This window comes from Ursus maritimus, unplaced genomic scaffold (assembly GCF_017311325.1).
Source record: "Ursus maritimus isolate PB19 unplaced genomic scaffold, ASM1731132v1 scaffold_33, whole genome shotgun sequence".
Taxonomy (NCBI): Eukaryota; Metazoa; Chordata; class Mammalia; order Carnivora; family Ursidae; genus Ursus; species Ursus maritimus.
The window spans coordinates 22,350,071-22,369,975 of record NW_024425897.1 but is presented as its reverse complement, the minus strand read 5'-3'; the positions used below and the strand labels follow the sequence as shown (position 1 = coordinate 22,369,975).

General features: G+C 44.7%; 2 protein-coding genes across 4 annotated transcripts in view; one reads left to right on the top strand and one right to left on the bottom strand.

Annotated features, from left to right (window-relative positions):
- The window catches only part of IFT81 (intraflagellar transport 81), a 180,441-nt gene that overhangs the window by 36,624 nt on the left and 123,912 nt on the right, over window positions 1-19,905 (top strand). The gene's annotated exons all lie outside the window — the stretch shown is intronic.
- P2RX7 (purinergic receptor P2X 7) overlaps window positions 1-19,905 on the bottom strand; it is a 37,757-nt gene that overhangs the window by 13,936 nt on the left and 3,916 nt on the right. Inside the window, exons 2-8 of the mRNA XM_008688864.2 lie at window positions 13,003-13,171; window positions 11,580-11,648; window positions 10,546-10,618; window positions 9,259-9,355; window positions 5,816-5,896; window positions 5,050-5,179; window positions 2,894-3,030 (exon numbers count right to left, since the gene is read on the bottom strand). Coding sequence (XP_008687086.2) covers window positions 2,894-3,030; window positions 5,050-5,179; window positions 5,816-5,896; window positions 9,259-9,355; window positions 10,546-10,618; window positions 11,580-11,648; window positions 13,003-13,171 — 756 coding nt within the window. The remainder of the gene's footprint in view (window positions 1-2,893; window positions 3,031-5,049; window positions 5,180-5,815; window positions 5,897-9,258; window positions 9,356-10,545; window positions 10,619-11,579; window positions 11,649-13,002; window positions 13,172-19,905) is intronic.

The following is a 19,905-nucleotide window of genomic DNA, read 5'->3' as shown; positions in this document are numbered from 1 at the left end:
TGACTAATGATGTTTCCTTGTTGTTGTTCTTAATTTACTTATATTTTTGTTTTATATGTTATAATGACTTATATTCATGTCCTACGAGAATATAAGCTAAGTAGTAACTTTATTTTGTTTACCAGTACATACCAATTCGGACAACAATATTTTTTTCTTCGCTATATATTTGATGAATGAATAAATAAGGAGTGCCAATACCAATTTCCTACCGGCTTCATAGGCAAAATGATTTTATAGCCTTTATTCCAGGGATGTAGTTGGCAACTCTTTTTGAAAAGGGAACAGCACAAGCCTACATTGTGTCTGGAACCAAATGGCACAAAAGGATCAGCCGTAATTACATTGCCGAAACCTGCCTTGTATCCGCAAGCAACGAGAGGTCATGGGAGCTCAAACTTAAGGGCCAAGTTGGTGCTGGGGCAGAGTTGTAGCAACAGGCTGAAGAAAGGACCCAGACATAGGAGGTAACACGGAATCGAAGTTAGGATGGCACAGGATCACTACTGGGGAAATGTCAGGAGCAGAGGCGTCAACTCCGCAGAGGGTCAAAACAAGAGCAGGTCAGCACCAAACCAGCACCAGCCAGTTTCAGTGGTGAAAATGAACCAGGAATCTAGTCAGCTCCTACAGGATTGAAGTCCAGAAGTAAGAAGCATACAAGGTGTGCTACAAAGAACGTTAGAAGTCAGACAAGACTGCAGGTGGGGCAGCAGGTGGTATCAGGAGTCTTGAAGATGTTCTTACCAAAAGGACTTCCAATCAAGGTGGCAGCCTGAGCACCAGTACAATACGCCCACCACCTCCCACCGCACACAAAGATGAAGCATGAGAGACTATGGACTCTGAGAAACAAACTGAGGGCTTCAGAGGGGAGGCGGGTGGGGGAATGGGATAGGCTGGTGATGGATAGTAAGGAGGGCACGTATTGCATGGTGCACTGGGTGTTATACGCAACTAATGAATCATCGAACTTTACATCAAAAAATAAAAAAAAAGATAAAAAAAAGGAGGAAACACACACACACACAAAAGATTGATATCCTCGATTGTGTTAAAAAAATTGTCTTCTATTTTATGAGGGCTTTTATTTAGGAAGTACTAAAATGTATTAAATACCTCTTGATTGATTTATTCATAAAATTTTTAAACCTTTAACTGACTCATATATTTTTACTATTAAACCCACTCATATTAGAATATAATTTTTTTTAAAAAGTTCAACGTGGTAAATTAAAAAAATAAAAAAATAAAAAAAAATTACAAGAGATAAGTGTTGGCAAGTATATGGGAAAAAAATAACTCTAGTGCACTGCTGGTGGGAGTGCAAATTAGTACAACCACTATGAAAAACAGTATGCATGTTCTTCAAAAAATAATAAAACTACCATATGATCCAGCAAAAAAAAAAAGCAAGATAAAATATATTTTTAAAAGTCCTATCAATGTATTACTGAGCTCAAAACAAGGAAAGTTGTGTTTTAGGTGCTAGAGATGAGTGGGGAGTGGGAACTGGAGCCCTGTCTGGGGTCTGGAGTGTGTCCCGTAGCAGTACCCCAACCAGATCTGTAGCTGAGGAGCTCGAGTCTTATACTTCTTGGGAAGGGAGCTGAGGCTGCAGGAGCCCTACCCAGGGAGGCAGCAGGGATAGGATACTTCTAGCAGAGTGAAGACATCCAGCACCCAGAAATTAAGCCAAAAACTGGTTGATAATTGATAGATGCCACATAGTCCTGCAGACTAGAAAATTACATAATCACCCCAGAAGAATGCCTCTGTGTCCCATGGCACACACAGAACTTCGCACAAGACCTTTCCTGCTGGAAGTCACCAGCAATTGCTTCAAAGCCTCGGAAGAGGAAATCTCACCCAAGTTACTACAGATAATAGGTCAGTGTGAGAGGGGTTATACAGTAGAACAGAAGGAATAGGATCCATAAGGTCAGAATGGACCTCACTGAAACACTAATAGATGGCTTTGAGAAAGAACTGAATATAAATCTGAGAAATGAAAAATATAGGCATAGGAAAAAGATTAAAAACCTGAAAGCATATGAGAAAATGTTAATCACCTTTGATCCAATAATTCTACTTCTAGAAATTTATCCTAAGGAGACAATCCGGAGTTCAAAGATTTATGTACAAAAATGTGTAGTGTAGAATTATTTATGATGGAAAAACTGGAGGTTCCCCAAATGTCCAGTAATAGAGGAACAGGCAAGAAAACCATGTGATGGGAGGAAAAGCGTGTGGGTTTGGGGGTCAGAGTGACCTAGGTTAGTTAAGGTTATGGGGCTACTGTTAGCTGTGGGTCCTGGGCAAATCATTTCGCCTTTCTCAGCTCTACCTGGGAACACAATATCCACCTTCCAGGATTGACGTAAGGTGGAGAAATGATGACGTCGAGGGCCTGGTATATAAAAGGCCCGCCCTAAGTTGTGCCTCTTGTTATCATTATGCTCACACCATGGGGTTGTTAATGTGATGGTCGCAAGGAATTCTGAGTGACTCAGGGAATGGCAAAACAAACACACAAACAGAAAACCCGGTTATAAATATGATCTGCTCTCATGGAAGCCTCATGAAACAATCAGTTAAAGGAAGGAAAATTCACCAGTTATCTTTGATTATCTCAGTGTTGAGGAATTATGGGTGATTTATATCCTCCTGTCTACACTCTTCTCTGTTTCCCCAGTCTTGTTTCCGTTTTACAAAGAGTGTGTATCACTTTAATAATTAAAAAGAAAAAAAGATTCATACAGAAATCCTGTCACCCCCAGTTCTTAGAGGAAGCCTTCTGCATTCATCTTGTTGCCTTGGGAACCAAAATTATTTCTCACTGATTGCTGGGGATGCAATTCAGCGGGGCCTGGATGTTTCCGGGCGCTGTTACCTGAAGTTGTAGCCAGGGTACAAGGACTCATTGGTGGTCTTGTCGTCAAGGCGACGGAAACTGTATTTTGGACGGCAGTGATGGAACCAGCCGTCCAAGTTGCAGTCCCAGTAGATCTCAATGCCCATGATCCCTCCCTGGGGAAGACAAGGAGATACAGCCTCTAAGTCCTGCTGCACTTGGGATGCAGCCGCCAGACCTCTCCCTGCACAGGGATGATCACTGAGGGAAAGTTTTCTTTTTAGAGAGACACAACAGATTGAAGTTTCAGAGCCACGAGCACAGCCCCATCTAACACACACAAGAGGCTGCAAAAGCATCTCCCTGCTCCTCCTCCCATCTGGACACAACCTTAGATTGATTTTCCTAAAATACAGCTTTCAGTAAATCTCTTCCATAATCTAACACCTTGAATGGTGGCCCCCCCCATTAAAGATTAAATTGAAGCTTGTTACATTGGAATTCAGGAAACCCCATCACATATCTTTTCTGCTTTACCTCCCAACACTCCCCTGGAGAAAGCTCTTATTTCACACTGTCTACTCTTTCCCCTAAACACAATTGGCATTTTCATTTCTTTTTTTTTAATAGCTTTATTAAGATATAGTTCCCATACAATTTGTGCAAGTGTATAAAAATGTATAATTCAACAGTTTTTAGTATATTCATGTATATGTGTGACTGTCACCATAATAAATTTTATAGGTTTTATTGCCTCCAAAAGAAACCCCTAAACTTTTAGTCAACACCCCCTCCCACCCCTCCTCTCAGCCCTAAGCAACCACTAATTTACTTTCTGTCTCTATAGAGTTCCTTATTCTGAATTTTCATGAGTGAAATCATATAATATGTGATCTTTCATGATTGACTTCTTTTACTTAGCATAATACTTTTATTTTTATTTATTTTTTTAAGTAGACTCCACGCCCAGTGTGGAGCCCAATGTGGGGCCTGAATGCACAACCCTGAGATCAAGACCTGAGCTGAGATCAAGAGCCGTATGCCCAACTGACTGAGCCACCAGGTGCCCTGAAATTGTCATTTTAAAGGTAGTGGTAAGGGAAAGCTTCACTGAGCTTATATTTGAGCAAATATAGGATGCAGGTGAGGGAGACAGCTAATGCTATGTCTGGGGCTAGACTGTTCCCAGGCAGAGGGGAAAAGCAGAAGAAAATTCCCAAGGTGGGGTGCTCCCTCTCTAAAATAAACAAATACATAAAATCTTTAAAAAGAAAAGAAAACTCCTGAGGTATGAAAATGCCTTGGGTGTACTAGAAGGTCCATTTGCCCTGGTGTCTTCACATGAGTTAATAATACATGGTTCTTTTTTCGCTTAAGCCAATTGAGTTTGGTTTTCTTTTTGCCCCCAAACTGCTTTTTAATTGATTCTTTGCTTGAATCAGTTGAGTTGGATGTCTATAAGGTGCAACTGGAAGAATCCTGACTAATCCAGGTGTGCTGGTCTGAATAATGGCTCCCAAAGGTATTCCTATTCCCAGGTCCCAACCCTCGGAATCTTCAGCTATGTTATCTTATACGGTAAAAGAGACTGCAGATGCGATGAAATTAAGGATCTTGAGATGGGGAGATTATCTTGGATTATCCGGGGGGGCCCTACATGTTTCCTTTTATAAATGCTTTCTCTGAAAAAGACCACTATCTTTATAAGAGGGAGGCAGGCGGAGATTTGGCACAGAATAAATCAGGGTGACCACTGAGGCAAGATACTATGCAGCCGGTTTCGAAGCTGGGAGAAGGGGCTACGAACTTCTAGCTCCAGAAGGTGGAAATGGCAAGGAATGGATTCTCCTGTGGAGCCTCTGGAGGGTGCATGGCCCTGCTGATTTTGGTCCAGTGAAACTGATTTTGGACTTCTGACCTCCAGAAGTGTAAAAGAAATGTGTGTTGTTTTAAGCCACCGAGATCACGATGGCTCGTTACAGCAACCACGGGAACTACTGCCCCAGGGATGTCACTCACAGGGTTGTCGTGGGATTAGATGGGGTAATTCAGGGAAAGCCCTTGGCACTGGGCAGGGATTTACTGAATGCTCAATAAAGGGAGCCCTATAACAAGACCCAGGGGCCTGGCCTCTTGGCCATTTGACATCTTACATCCCCCGACACACACCCTTGCTGTCCAGAGACCCCACTAACCTGAATTGCCACATCTGAAAAATTATCTCCTGTTTCTTGGAAGATATCTCCTAGTCGGAAAATGGGACACTGCGGATTCTGAGTCTTGTGAAAGGTACAAGTGATGTTTACACCCGGCAAGATGTTTCTCCTGCACACGACAAGAAGCAAGCAAGCAAGCAAACATGTGTTTGAAAACAGAGACCCATCTCTTTCATAGGAGTGAGCCAGTTGGTAGCTGGGTTCCATGAGGGGCCCCGGGGATCCTCAGCCCCTGGGATTCACGCCCTTGGGTAGTCCCCTCCCACCCTGTGCTGGGTTGGTCTTTGTGACACTAGCATGTAGCAAAAATGATGATGTGTCACTTCCGAGCTTAAGTCATAAAAGCCTGTGGCTTCCATCTTGTTTACTCTCTTGCTGGTTTGCTCTCTGTCCCTCTTGGATCACTTGCTCTGGGGGAAGCCAGACACCATTCCCACGGGCACCCAAGCAGTCCTACAGGGAGGTCCATATGATGAGGAACTGAACCTCCTGCTGACAACCAAGTGAGTGAGCTTGGTAGAGGATTCTCAGCCCCAGTCAAGCCAGAGATGACTGCAGTCCCCATTGACAGCTTGACTGCAACCTGAGAGACCCTGAATCAGAACCACCCAATGAAGTCATCCCCACATTCCTTACCCACAGAAACTGCGTGAGATAATAAACGTGGGTTGTTAAGCTTCTAAATTTTGGTGTAATCCGTTACACAGCAGGAGATAGCTAATGGCCAGACATTCCGGGCACTTACGTGGTATAGTTGTGGCCAGGGAAGTCGACGTTATTCTTGATGAGCACAGTGAAGTTTTCAGCACTGTTCAAGAGTGCGGGCCTGAGAGAGGCGAAACGGGGATCAGTGTGGGGCCAATGGGACCACGGGCTTCTGGTTTCTGGCTTGGGTCATTGCAATGAGTGAAGAGAAATATAGTCTAGTGGGCAAAACCTTGCTAAAAATCTAAAAAAGAGGAAGAATTTCTCTCTTCCTGAGACCCCATGGCATTTACTATAACTCTTCTCACACTCTGATGTAATTGTATGTTTAGGTATGTGTGGTGATGTGCTGGTAAATGTTTAACATTTCTTTCCCCCAGTGGGGAAGAAAAGCTCTGATATGTACCATTTACTGACTACTGGGGTGTAAGTACTCCCACCATGGCTGATCTCAAGCCACTAGTGGGGATCACTGGACTTGGAGTTGGGAAAGGATGAGCGTAATTGGCTCAGAGTCAGTATAAGCCAGCTCCAGCACACCCCTGTTTGTATTTTTCCCAATAGGCTTGGACTTTTTTTTTTTTTTTTAATCTTGACATCCCCGGCCTTTAACACAGGGCCACACACATATAGTTGGCTCTATCAATCATAGGTCGATAGGCTCTGAGTAGCATAAATTCTCCATGAGTTAAAGGAGCCCAAATCCTAGACTTTAGGAAGGTCCACCCACAACCCATCAATTCATTCATTAGACAAATATTTATTCTGCTGGGCATGGGGCTGGGCATTGGGAATACAGTGATGAACAAGACAGTCAAGGTTTTTTGTCCTTATGCAGTTGACAGTCTGCTAAAGATGGAGAGAATTGGCTGTGGATAAAGAGATACAGCTGGTACCTTATCGTTGGCAGGTCTGAGTGGGGGGCAGATATATATAATGGGAATAGCACCAGGAAAGGATGGAGGTATTTGGAAGGAGGCACCAGGAATGATCTACTTTTTATTCCAGAATTGCCAGAGCCCAACTTTACCTCTATTTAGGATATAACTATAGAGAACACTATAGTTTTTGCCTGCCCAGTATCCATTCCCCTTCTGTTAGAAGCACCTCAATTTTCTCCCTTTGGGATAGCCTGGTCTCTTCCCCTCTCAGCCCAGAGGGTTGGGTGGGGAGGAGTCCCTCTCCTGCCCATCCTTACCAGCTCCCAGTGTGGGCAAGTGATCCAGAGCTGGCTAAACAGAATAATCCAATCCTCTTGGCTATAGTGTTGGTTCATAGATTGTTGTATGACTTAGGCCAATGAAAACATTCTAGGGCTTTTGTAGGAAATACTGGAAAAAGAACTCATTTTCTTTAGGATTGCCAGTAGTAAAGACAATGTAAACCTGGAATTCCCTGGACCACAGTGTGAGGAGAACCAAAACAGAAGAAAGAATAACTGGGGGTGAGGGTGGGGGTGAGGATGGGGGTTGGAAGAGACAGAAAGAAAAAGAGAATCTTAATGACATCATTTTTATTTGAAGCCTGGATCAAGCCTTTCCTGAAGCTAGGCCTTCTGGACTCCTCATTTACAGGAATTTAAAAAAATGATAACATTGTCTTTTTTTCCTGAAGCCAGTTTAAGTTGTATTTCTTACATTTGCATAAAAAATCTTACAACAAATGCCTACTACATGCCAGACCATTTACCTTTAGAACACCCTAAATCCCATGCTTCCTGGGCAACATTCTAAGAATAAGAGCACTTGAAACTTGAAGGATCAAAGCCCTTTATTCCTCTCTTATGACACTCTTAACTTTCTGTCTTGAATTACAGCTCTCTGTACACATGTCTTACCTCTGATTAGCTGCAAGAGGCTTGGGACCTGCTCGCTGTCTGGGTCTGCTTATATTTTTAGCACAGTGTCTTGTGCATAGTTACATGTAAAATAAATATCTAATACTTCCTACGTGGTATTGGATGTGTTGACTGAATGATTAAATGAATCATTCTAGTAATCCCTTTGTATAACATACGAGGAAACTGAAGTTCAGGGGGTTGCTTGCCCAAGGTTACGTAAAATTGCAGTCCCAGGATCTGCATATTGGAGATGTCCAATATTTATCTGATGAATAAGTTGGTGACTGAAAACCACAGGCAATCAAGAGGCCTCTTGCCTTGAACCAGGGACTACTTGAGTGTTAGCTGATTTCTTACTCAGGCCCTGGGCGATTCTTTCTGTGAAAAAGAAACTTCTCTGACCTAGAAATAAACCTGGGTGGTACCATTAATGATTGAGGGCCGGACAGGCTGACTCTGCCGAGTGCTTCCCGCACTGATATGGGAAGCCTTTGCCTGGACCTTCTAAAAAGTCAGCTTGGGGAAATCTTCTCTTTGCTCCAAAGATGCTGATGGTGTGGTCTTGAGTCATATTCGTCTAGAAGCTAGAGCTTCTCCCATAGAGTATCCTCTAGGCATGTGTGGCTATTAAAATTGAATTTAAATTAAATTAAAAATTCAGTTGCTCAGTTGCAGCAGCTACATTTTAGAGTGCCCAGTGGCCACATGTACCTAGTGGCTACCATATTGGACAGTACAGGTACAGAACATTTTCATCATTGCAGAAAGTTCCATTGGACAGTGCTGGTCTAGAACCACCACACTTCTAGGGGCAGATCATTTGTGTGTGTCTATGCATGTGTGTCCATGTGCACGTGTGCGTGTGCATGCATGTGTGTGCATTATTCAGCACTTACTGTAAGCCAGGCATGGGGCTCACTTTGCTTTTGAGGTACAAGTGTCATCTCATTTAATTCTCACAACAGCCCCATGAGGTAGGGGCAACTATTATCCTCATTTTACAAATAAGGAAAATGAAGCTCAGGGAGGTTAAGCCGGTTGCTCAAGGTCACACAGCAAGGAAGGGTTAGAGTCAGAATTTGAATCCAGGTCTCTCTATTCTGCTGAAATGTACCAATCTCTGTGGTTTCTGAGATTTAACAACCAGTTCTGCTTTCTGGGACTGATCTTGTGTGTTAAAGAGAAGATCAATAAATCTGTATGTCACTGTGACCACTTAATTTAAGAAAACTTCTCTTCTCTCCCTCCCTCTTTCCTCCTCCTTATTCTCCCCTTCCCCTTTCTTCCTTTTTCCTTTCCTCCCACCCTTCCTGCTACCTCTCCATCCTTAATCGCTCAGTATGGACACCGACCAGTCAGAATGGGACGTGCTGTAGTGCTCGAGGAGGGCTCCAGAGGTGCTCTGTAAGGTGCTGGGACAGCCAGGGGCCCAGAGGCACTCAAGGGTGCTCAGGGTAGTAGTTATATGCCAGCCGGTACAGAATTATTGCAACATTTTAACAATTACCATGGCCTTCTCAGAGATCACTGGTGTGCCTGGGATGGAGGGTCACCAAGTCAGTAGGACCCAGGACTTTTCACGACTTTTCATCTGCTCACTGGTCAGGGCCATCCCATCTTACCCCCCTTCCCCCGCAGCTCACCGGGGGGCGTCTTCCACTTCCTCGATGGGACACCAGGCAGAGACTTCACAGGTCTTCAGCCTCTCTTTATATACTACACACCTTCCGGTCTGGATCCCTGGTGGGGGGTGGGGGTGGGGTTAAGGGGCCAGAGAAGCACAGGTGTGAAAACCGTGGGCGCATCATGAACTCAACCCAAGCAAGAGACTATTTATTTATGCTTTTCAACCCAAGCAATTTCAGTTTCCACGAGACCCCATTTGAACCACAAACTTACATAAGGAAACTCAAGCAAGAAACACATCGGACAACAAGCTTTTTTTAAAAAAGATTTGGAGAGAAGACAGAGAGACCATGGATGCTGTTGCCTTTTTTGGTTTCTTTGCAAGAAAAGATGCTGAGCGAGAAGCTGAGCAGGGTGTGTTCTCACCTGGCATACGTGGACTAGAACTGGGCGTCTAGGTAGGCACTGGAGTAAGCGGTGTGCAGCATGGACCAGGGATGTGCAAAGCCACAGAATGAACATGGCATATCTTCCTGGAGTGTTAATGTCACTAGCAGATTCCCAAGGGACAAGTTAAATAGGCCTATTTTTGTGTATGCATGTGTGTTATAACCACTGATGGTTTTATCTTTTTTGTGGTCTTTTTTTTTTTATTATTGTCATGTGCCTCTTTTTTTTTTTTTAAGATTTTATTTATTTGACAGAGAGAGCGAGAGAGCACAAGTAGGCAGAGCAGCAGGCAGAGGGAGAGGGAGAAGCAGGCTCCCCACTGGGTAGGGAACCCGATGCGGGGATCGATTCCAGGACGCCAAGATCATGACCTTAGCTGAAGGCAGCTGCTTAACCGACTGAGACACCCGGGCGCCCCTGTCATGTGCCTCTTTAAGTTAAAACAAGAGATAAAGAAATTCTGTAGGTTAGTAGTGGCACGTCCCCAGGCGCCCTGGGGCTATAATTCGTACTGCTCAACCTTTGGGGAAATTCAAGAGGGAAAGCTCAGCATACGCAGATGGCACTGTGGGCCATTGGATTTTCCTGCCAATGAGCACCCTGAAGATGCTAACTCTGGAGGTTTTCAGGAGCTGCGGTCACTGGGGAATTAGATCACATTGCTAGTCAGCAGCCAGTCCTCTGCAGACAGAGCAGAGGCATGGGACAGACACAGGCCCTCCCACGGCCTGGTGAGGGTGGAAGAAGGCAGCTGAGAGCCAGAGGCTAAAGATTTGAACTTTAGGGCATTGTGAATGTCACCAAGATACCAGACCACCCACCCCCCAGGATCCCAGAAAAGAAACAGAACTTACCTTTGCTCTGCGGGTCCGTCCGTCCCTTTTTACAACCCCTGTCAGAGGAACAGATCGTCCTGCGGGTGGGAAACTGCAGGGAGAAAGACAGGATAGTGGGGAGTAAGCAACGTGTGTCTCTTAAGATACAGAAAAGCAGATGCCTCTGTCCACACCAAAACTTGTACATGAATGTTCACAGCAGCACCATTCACAGTAGCCGAAAAGTAGAAACAACCCGAAAATTCATCAGGACACATAAAGCGTAGTGCATTCATACAGTGGATATGATTTGGCCGTAAAAAGGAAGGAAGCACCGACACCTGCTACAACATGATGACCCTTCAAAACGTGATGCCGAGTGAAAGAAGCCAGCCCCCAAAGGCCACATATTGTATGATCTCAGCGATATGAAATACCCGGAATAGGCAAATCCACAGAGACAGAAAGTAGATCAGTGCTTGCCAGAGGCTGAGGGGAGAGGGGGATGGGGAGTGACTGCTAATGGGTACAGGACTTCTTTTGGGGGTGATGAAAATGTCCTAGAATTAGGTAGTGGTGTAGTGGTGTAGTATTTTCAACATTGTGAAAATATGAAAAACCACTCATTTCTACACTTTAAAATGGAGGGCTTTATGGCACAGGAGTTATATGTCAATAAAAAAGAAAAATAAGAATCTAAAAAGCAGATGCCATGGCAGCCAGGTACCACTTTCAGGAAAGCTCCCGCTGGAGAGCAGGGGGCCTGGTCCAAGCAGCACGAAGGCTCAGCAGGAAATGGGAAGGAAGGGGTGCCAGCCAGCACTTTCTCCTGGCCTCAGAAAATGAGGTCAGCTAGGTCTCAGGCCTGAGGACAGAAGGAAAAGAAAAATGAGATGACCAGTTTACGCACATTTGGCTTTCTGTTTTCTAGGGAGCAGGTTTAATGGCCGGTATTAGGGGAGCCAGAGCCTGACTGTAGTGTGAAAATGGCCTCTGCCCATCATCTTCCTCTGACCCGTGTCCCCTCCAGCAACTCTTCTCACCCGCCCGACCACTCCAGGTCCCCTCCTTACATCAGGACATAACCCCTGCTGTTGGCCTTCTGTCTTGATAAAGTTTGTCATCACGAAGAAGGAGTTCCCCTGCAGAGAAAGAGGAGAGGAGGCAAATGCTAGGTCTTGGAGAGCAGAACTACTTAATCATAATAATCCAGCCTGCTCAGTGCCTGGGGGTGAACCTTCCACTTTCTAAACTATACTCTAGAAATCAGGTCCGGGAGCAACTTGGACTGCGCTGAGGGCTTAATATCAAAGCTAGATGAGCTGCCCTGCTGAGCTGAAGGAGAGCAAAGGGACATTCAAACTGATCAGGTATTCATTTTCCATTCCAGCCTTAAAAGCAGCCTTGTCATTTTTTGGACACAATAAAATCCCATTAAATTGAAACTTAAGTAACCTGGGGAGGGGGGTAGGGCGATGGAGGTGTTGGCTTCATCAGAATGCTGTTAAGATTATCCAGGATTTTAATTAAGGGGCAAAAGGCAGCCAACAACCCAGGAAATAGCTGGAGTTCTTACTGACCCCCCATTAGAAACAAACAGATAGTGGCCTTGGTTTTACGGTTTTGCAAAGCACTCCAGCTCCCAGAGACTGCAAAAGTGCCCTTTTGTCCCTCCAGCCTCCCTATCTGTTCTTTGGTGTTCTCATTCCTACTTTGGTCTCTCCTTTTTGACTATTCTACTTTTATTTCCTCTTCTTTTTTTTTTTTTTTTAAGATTTTATTTATTTATTTGACAGAGAGAGACAGCCAGCGAGAGAGGGAACACAAGCAGGGGGAGTGGGAGAGGAAGAAGCAGGCTCCCAGCGGAGGAGCCCGATGCGGGACTCGATCCCAGAACGCCGGGATCACACCCTGAGCCGAAGGCAGACGCTTAAGAACTGTGCCACCCAGGAGCCCCTTATTTCCTCTTCTTGCAAACTGAAGCAGTCACAAAGCCTCTCCCTGCAATCCACACCCTTCCTCTCTTTGTCAGCTATTTCCTTTCCCTTGTGCAAAAATGTATCTGAGTGAGTGGTTTTTTTCTGGACATTTTTGTTGATAAAACTCCGCACAATTTAGAAGGGCCAGTCCTGTCTAGGCAGGAAGTTCTTTGTCCTTCTGGATCTAGGCAGACCTTGCTGACTTGATGGCCCTGCTTCTAAAAAGCTGCGTATAAATCAAGTGTGAGTGAATCAAATCGTGCTTTAAATGCACCAGGACACACTGCTATTTTGAGAAACCCCGTAGGACTTGATAAAGCAAAGTATCATCTTTGAGCTGCTGGATCTGACCCAATTTTGCAATTTTTAGGTTTTCTCGGTTGGGATTTTCACAGAGCTTTTTAAAATAGGGCTGGTGTTTTTCTGGCATGAGGCTCTGGGTCCCAGAGGAGGGAGGCAGGGGCCCTGGTGACAGTGACCAGGGAGGAGTCCTTGGGAGTTGCTGACAAGAGCTCACCTGCAAAGGGAAGGTGTAATCCGCGGTGTCAAAGACCCCAGACACCATCTTCTTCATTCCATTCTCCAATATCTCTGCCTTCACCTCTGCTATCCCTTTCACCTTGGTGTGCACGGAACTGATTAGAGGCTCTTTCTTTTGGTACCGCTTGTCACTGATCAAAGCAAAGCTAAATGGCAGACACAGAAAAGCATCAGTGGTTTTCTCAAGGGAGGCCCAGTGCAGTGGTGTTGGATGCAGGTTCCGAAGGCTGCCTCCATTCACCTCCTAGCTTTGCTGCGTGACTTTGGACAGGCTACCTGCCTTCTCTGTGACTCATTTTCCTTATCTGTAAAGTGGGAAGAATCATCCCTACCTCAGGGGTGGTTGTGAGGATGAAATGAGGTATACGTGCAGACTCCTCAGCATCGTACCCGCACGCTGTGAGCACTCACCGCATGGAAACGATGGCCCCCAATGTCAGTCTCCAGTATTACCTGATATAAACCCTGATTTACAGGGCAACTTCTCAAATACCAGAGTCCAGCTGCAGACTGTCCATCAGCTTTGTCCTGGGGCTGAGCAACACATCAACACCTAAGCATGTGTCCAACAAAATGTGGTCTCCCGTACGATGACACCCAAATATGGCCATGCTCTACATGCTTTATGTAACTTGCTATTTTTACTCAATAATATATTATTAAAAATTTCCACAACAGTAATGATAAGCATATGATAAAGATAGATCTATGGTATAGAATCATTTTGAATGGTTATAGAGCATTCTAGGGTTTAGATTGGAACATATAAAATTGCTTATTTTGTAGACCAAAGGAGTAGATGTTGGCGATTCCATATAGTTCAACCTAAGAGGCAATTTGTGATAATTTGCCGCCAGTCTCTTCCTGGTGGATATTTAACTGGAAGTTTTGCTCAGTTTTTCCAATTGTAAACATTTTTTTTTGGTAACCCTGATATATATCTTACTGTGTGCCAAGCACTGTTTTAAGCATATGTTAATAATAGTATATTAACTCTTTCAGTCCTCACCACCCCCAGAAGAACCCTGTAGGGAAGGTCCTAGTATTATCCCCACCTTATATCTGAGCAAACTGTGGTATGGACAAAACAAGCGTAAGTTCAAATAGTGCTATAGATTGAATGTAACCCCCAAAATTCAAATGTTGAAACCTAATCCCTAGTGTGATGGCATTAGGAGGTGAGGCCTTTGGGAAGTAATTAGGTCATGAGGGCTGAAGGGATTAATGCCCTTATAAAAGAGTTTCCAGAAACTCCTTGCCCCTTCTACCATGTGAGGGCACAGTAAAACAATGGCTGTCTGTGAACCAGGAAGTGCGTTCTCACCAGACACCTTATCTGCCGGCACCTTGATCTTAGAATTCCCAGCCTCCAGAAGTCTGAGAAGTACGTTTCTGTCGTTTCTAAGCCTCTCGATCTATGGTATTTTGTTACAGCGGCCCCAACAGACTAAGGCACAGAGTAGCAGCGCTGACCCCACAGTTTATGCTCTTTTGGATGCTATTATAAATGCAATTATTTTCTTAATTTTCTTTTTAAATTTCCCCTTGCTGGTGTACAGAAACAACTGATTTTTATGTGTTGATCTCATACCTCGAAACTTTACTGAATTGGTTTATTAATTTTAGTAGCTTTTTGTGGCTTCTTTTGGATTCTCCATATATTGGATCATATGATCTGAGTGGTGTTTTACTTCTTCCTTTCCAATTTGGATGGCTTGTATTTCTTTTTCTTGCCTAATTGCTCTGGCTATAACTTCCAGTACAGTGTTGAATAGCAGCAGTGAAAACAAGCATCCTTGTCTTGTTCCTGATCTTTGGGGAGTAAGCATCTAGTCTTTCACCATGGAGACTGTCTGTTCTCTTCAGCACTATGCTTCATTGCCTCTCCACTCTCCTCTCTCATGTCACCAGGCATGTACTTGCAAAAGAATCTTTTCACACCAAAGATAAATTCACACCCTAAGATAAATTTCTGGGTTAAAGGATGCATACATTTTATATTTCAGTTCATTTTGCCAAACCACAAAAAGTGGAGCCCTTTCATGCTCCCACCAGCAAAGCAGAGTGTATGCACCACTTTTAAGAGGGCCTTAACAAATCAACAGTGTAGTTGTGTGGGCTTGGCTGAGATAGTAAAGAATCTGGATACCATATTGAGGGCATATGGCCAGAGGGATTGAGGTCATTATTTTAAAGTAAAGGAAAAATATATTAGCATGGTATGCCATTTGGAGAGTGTCAACTAGAAGAGGGATCACAGGACAGAACTCTAACTAAAGGGGAGAATGACAGGGAGACTGATTTGGGCTCAGTGTAAGGAAGAAACGTCTAATGGTTAGTCCCAGAAAAGAATAAGCTTTCTTTGTGGTTGCTAGATTGGTGACAGTGATGATGATGATGATGATGATGATGATGATGATGATCTTCATTTATCTCATCATCTCCCTTTCTCTGGTCTCCTTTCATCTGCATTCTGACATCATTTCCCACCCTAAAAATAAACCTTCTCTCGATCCCACATTCTTCTCCTACCACCACCACTCAATGCCTCTCTGCTCCTTTGTAGCCAAGTCCCTTGAAAGAGTGAGTCACCACATCCATTTCTGCATCTCCATTCACTCCTCTGCCCACTCCAGTCTGGCTCCCACTCCACCACTTCTCTAAATCCTCTTTTGCCAAGTAAAGAGCAACGTCATCCTTGCTATATCTGATAAACATACTATAGATTTGATCTTCCTAAAATTCTCAGCAGCATTTGACCCCCCATGACCATGCAACACCTCCTTCCCCTTCTTCCCTTAGCTTCCTGGAATCCACATTCTCCTGACTTTCTTTGGATCTCCATGGCCACCCATCTGAGAATCCTTCAGGGACGTCTGTGCTCCCCATCACTTAAATGTTAGCATTTCTCAGGGGTCTGTTCTAAGCCCTCTTGTCTTCTCATTTACATCTGCTCTTGCTGGTCAGTTGTAGCTACTTCCATCGTTCTAGTTACGTCTATATGCTGGTGATATAAAAATATCTATCTCTAGTTCCAGATTCACATATCTCTCTATCTACTAAGGATCCAAATTTGTATGTCCCATATACATGAAAAACTCAGTGCCTTCAGTTCTGAACTCATCTTCCACCCCAGATGGGCTTCCCCCCCCCACATTTCCTATCCCAATAAGTTCTCCCACCACATATCAGTTGCCCAATCTAGAAACATTCCTTAGCATCCTTTCCCTCATTACCCTTCAACCATTCAATTGTCAAATCCTATTTTATCTTCCTAATGCTATTCATCTACTTCTCTCCTCTACCGCTGTCACCTCCTTAGTCCAAGTCACCGTCACCTCTCACCTAGACCTCCCAGTAGCCTCCTGAATGATCTCCCTGCCTCCATATGTGCTCCTGTCTCCTCCATATTCTACATGATCTAGTAGTAAAAGCTTGGGCTCTGGAGTGAGAAGCCTGGGTTCAGTCTTGGCTCTACCACTTACTAGCTACATGGCCGTGTGTAAGTTACTTAACCTTTCTGGGTCATTATTTCTTCTTCTGTAATAAGGAGATGTTAGTATTACATTGGGCAGAGTATCTGGTTCTAAACAGAATCCGCTCTGCTGAGTTTGAGAAGAAATATTGTCTAGAAAACGCAAATCTATATGGTTGAAATTTTTCATAATGAAATGTTGGTGGAAGGGTGGGGAAGACTCTCCATGCTTTCTCAGTGTCCTCAGAATGAAGTTCAAGGCTGTTCATAATATGATCCTTTTTGGCTTCTCCAGTCCCACCTTTGCCTCCCCTTCTTGGCATCTTGCACGTCAGCCAGCTGACGCATGCTGCTCTGTGAATAATCCATCGTTCCTCTTTTTAGCACTGTGCTAAAAACCCAGGAGGGTTGAGAGGTTCCTGCCTTGGGTGGGAGGCTGGGCTGGAGTGGTGGTGCCCAGAAGCCTGTGGGTGTGTGGAAAGCTGGTCCACAGAGAAGCCTCGGTTTCCAGGGTGAAATGAGAAAACCAGGACAACAAGGCAAGCTCTCCATAAAGCTAAATTTATTCATTTGAAAGGACCATTTTTGTAGACTGTGTGCTTCTAGCTTTCTTAATGGTTTAGTTTAGACATTTATGGAGGGAAGCCGATAGATGGTAGTAGTTGTTTGCTTGCTTGACATCGCTAACAATGCTGTTCGTCAATAAGCTTGCTGCCCCTCAGTCTTCCTCCTGTTAGTAAAGGCATCCTCATTCACCTGGGAACCCAGAATCATCTTCCACCTCCTAGCAAATCTGTCAGTTCTGCCTCCAAAACTTATCCCTGCTTTGCCCACTTCTGTCCACCTGTGCTGTCCTGTTATCATCTGAGTTGCCACCTCTCTCATCTGGTTGACTCTGGCGCCCTTTTCACTGCCCTCCTACTGTCGCTCTTGCCCCCCACGATCTGCCTTCTACACAGAGGCCCAAGAGCGCTTTAGAAACAGGAATCAAATGGTTTCACTCCCCCCTCTCAACCCTGTGAGCAGCTTCCCATGGCCCTAAGGAAGAAATTCCAACTCTTCACGCAGTCTGGCCCTTGCCTACCTCTCTGCCCTCAGCGCCTGGTCCTCCCTCCTCTCTCACCAGCTTCTGGAACATGCTGTCCTGGCTGCTTCTCTTTTTTGCTTTCAGATATGTGCATTCACTGTTCTTTCGGTCCCTTGAGTCAGTTGGCTGGATTCTCCTCTTCCTAGAGGCAGTCTCCTCCTGAAGTGGGTTTTCTCCGGACCCCCCATGTCTATCACATCACCCAGGGGTTCAGGGTAGGATGAGAATGTGGCAAATCACTTCATGTTTCTGTTGCCCTCAAGTGGCAGGAGCCATAGGGGCCATGCCTGGGTTGGATTTGCCCCTCCCCGGCTTCTGGTGTCCCCTCCCATCTCCGTGGTGGACTCACTTCCACTCAGTTGAAAAAGGCCCAGCCTCACAGGTAGGTGTGTGGCAACGCTCCCATGAAACAGGCAGCCAGCCACAAACTAGCTCAACAGCACCATCTCCATGGTGACAGACAGCCTGAGGCTGCGCAGGACAATATTGTGCTTTCTGTCAGCCTGAGTAGAGGTTGACTGGGTAAGGGAGAAGAAGCAGTTTGAGTGAAGTTTGTTCTGTTTTTCTCTCAATCTTCCCTACTCTTCTGTATTCACTGGAAAAGCTTCTGAGAGGGCTAGTCTCCAGGGAAGAGGGAAATCTTCCCAAGAAAATGAAAACATCTTTTACTTCTCTGCTTAAAATCCTCCTACAGCTTCTCAACTCACTCAGAATAAAATCCAAAGAACGCAGAGTAGCTTCCAAGGCCCTGAATGATCTGCCCTTCCTCCCCCACCAGTGTTCTCTCTCCAGTTCACGCACTTCTTATCATTCACTAACTTGTTTCCTCTGCTCCAGCCACACTGACCTGCTTGCTTTTCCTTGAACACCCTATCAAGTCTCTACCTCAGGGCCTTTGTACTTGCTGTTCCCTCCACCAGAAACATTCTTTTCCTAAATATTTCATGTCTTGTTTCCTCCCTTCGTGCAGATCTCAGCCCAAATGTCTCTATCCCACACGCACTCACATTTGCCCATTATCACTCTCTGTTCTCTTCTCTGCTTTATTACCCTTCATAGCATCTGTCAACATCACATATTTTATTATTTCTTTTTTTGCTTTTTTTGGTATCATATCTCTCTCCTCCACTGGCATGCAACCCCATGAGTTGTAAGAACTTTGTTTTGCTCACTGTAATAGTCTCTAGAGCCATGAATAGTGTCTGACTCATAGTAGATAGTCTAAAATTTATTTGGGGGAATGAATGAATTATAGAAAAGGGTAAACTTATGGGATCCTCATTCCAGCCTCCCTCCTTCTCCTGCACTTGCCCAGGCCAACCCAGAAAGACAGAGATCGTGGTGAAGAAGGAAGAATGATTGATTGGCCAAAGATTGAGAAGGCCTAGTACTCAGGCTTTCGCAGTCTGCTGGGTAAACCACTTCAGTAGGGTGCTTTCTGGGTTAAGAGCATTGGATTGGTTTTGGATTTGAATCCTTTTTGAAACCCACTTTCTACCCGGATGATCTTTTAGAAATTAACTCCATCTTTCACAGCTTTTCTTTCCTTATCTGTGCAATAATGAAAAGAATACCTATGTCCTAGCATATCAATTGAGATGATATAAATAAATCCAGCTGTATAAGGAAGTTATTTTTATTGTCATGCAGGTTTTTTCAATTAGTTTTCCTGGGAGTATAATCATCATTATCCTATTCTTCCCACCTCATTGAGGCCAGAGGACAAAAAAGAACCATGGGTTGGAAAACCCTGCGGAATTCCAGAAGCTTATTCTCAGAGGAAATCTCTGTTGAGAATACCAAGGGCCCTGCCCTGGCAATAACCTGGGGCAGAGTCTCCACAGCCCAGGTGCAGGGCTGAGACAAGCCAAGGATAGAGCAGTAGACTTCAGAAGTCTCTGAAATTTCTCACTTTTGGAAAAACCATGTAATGGTTGTTTTTCCTTTGCCCCACCCCCCTTTCTTTTCCCATGTCTTCCGGCAATAGTGTTCTTCTTTCCTAAGGTAAAGTTACTGGATGTGGTTCAGATTGGGCGCCTTGAGCCCTGCACCCTCTCCCTATTTCCTGCCACAGGAGTGAGCACATGACCCAGGATTGGCCAATCAGGCGACACCATGCTCCTAGCCTCAGGATTGGTTCAGGGGTGGTTGTGTAATTCAAGCTGTAGCAACCAGAGACTTTCCTGGGACTTTCATGCCACAGCTATCAGGAAAGACTTGCCTGTTCCTCTGGAGTTACTGAGGATATGAGTGTGGCATCATGCCACATAGAGAGCCGAATCAAGAACAAAGCCAAATAGAGCCACAGTGTGGGAAGA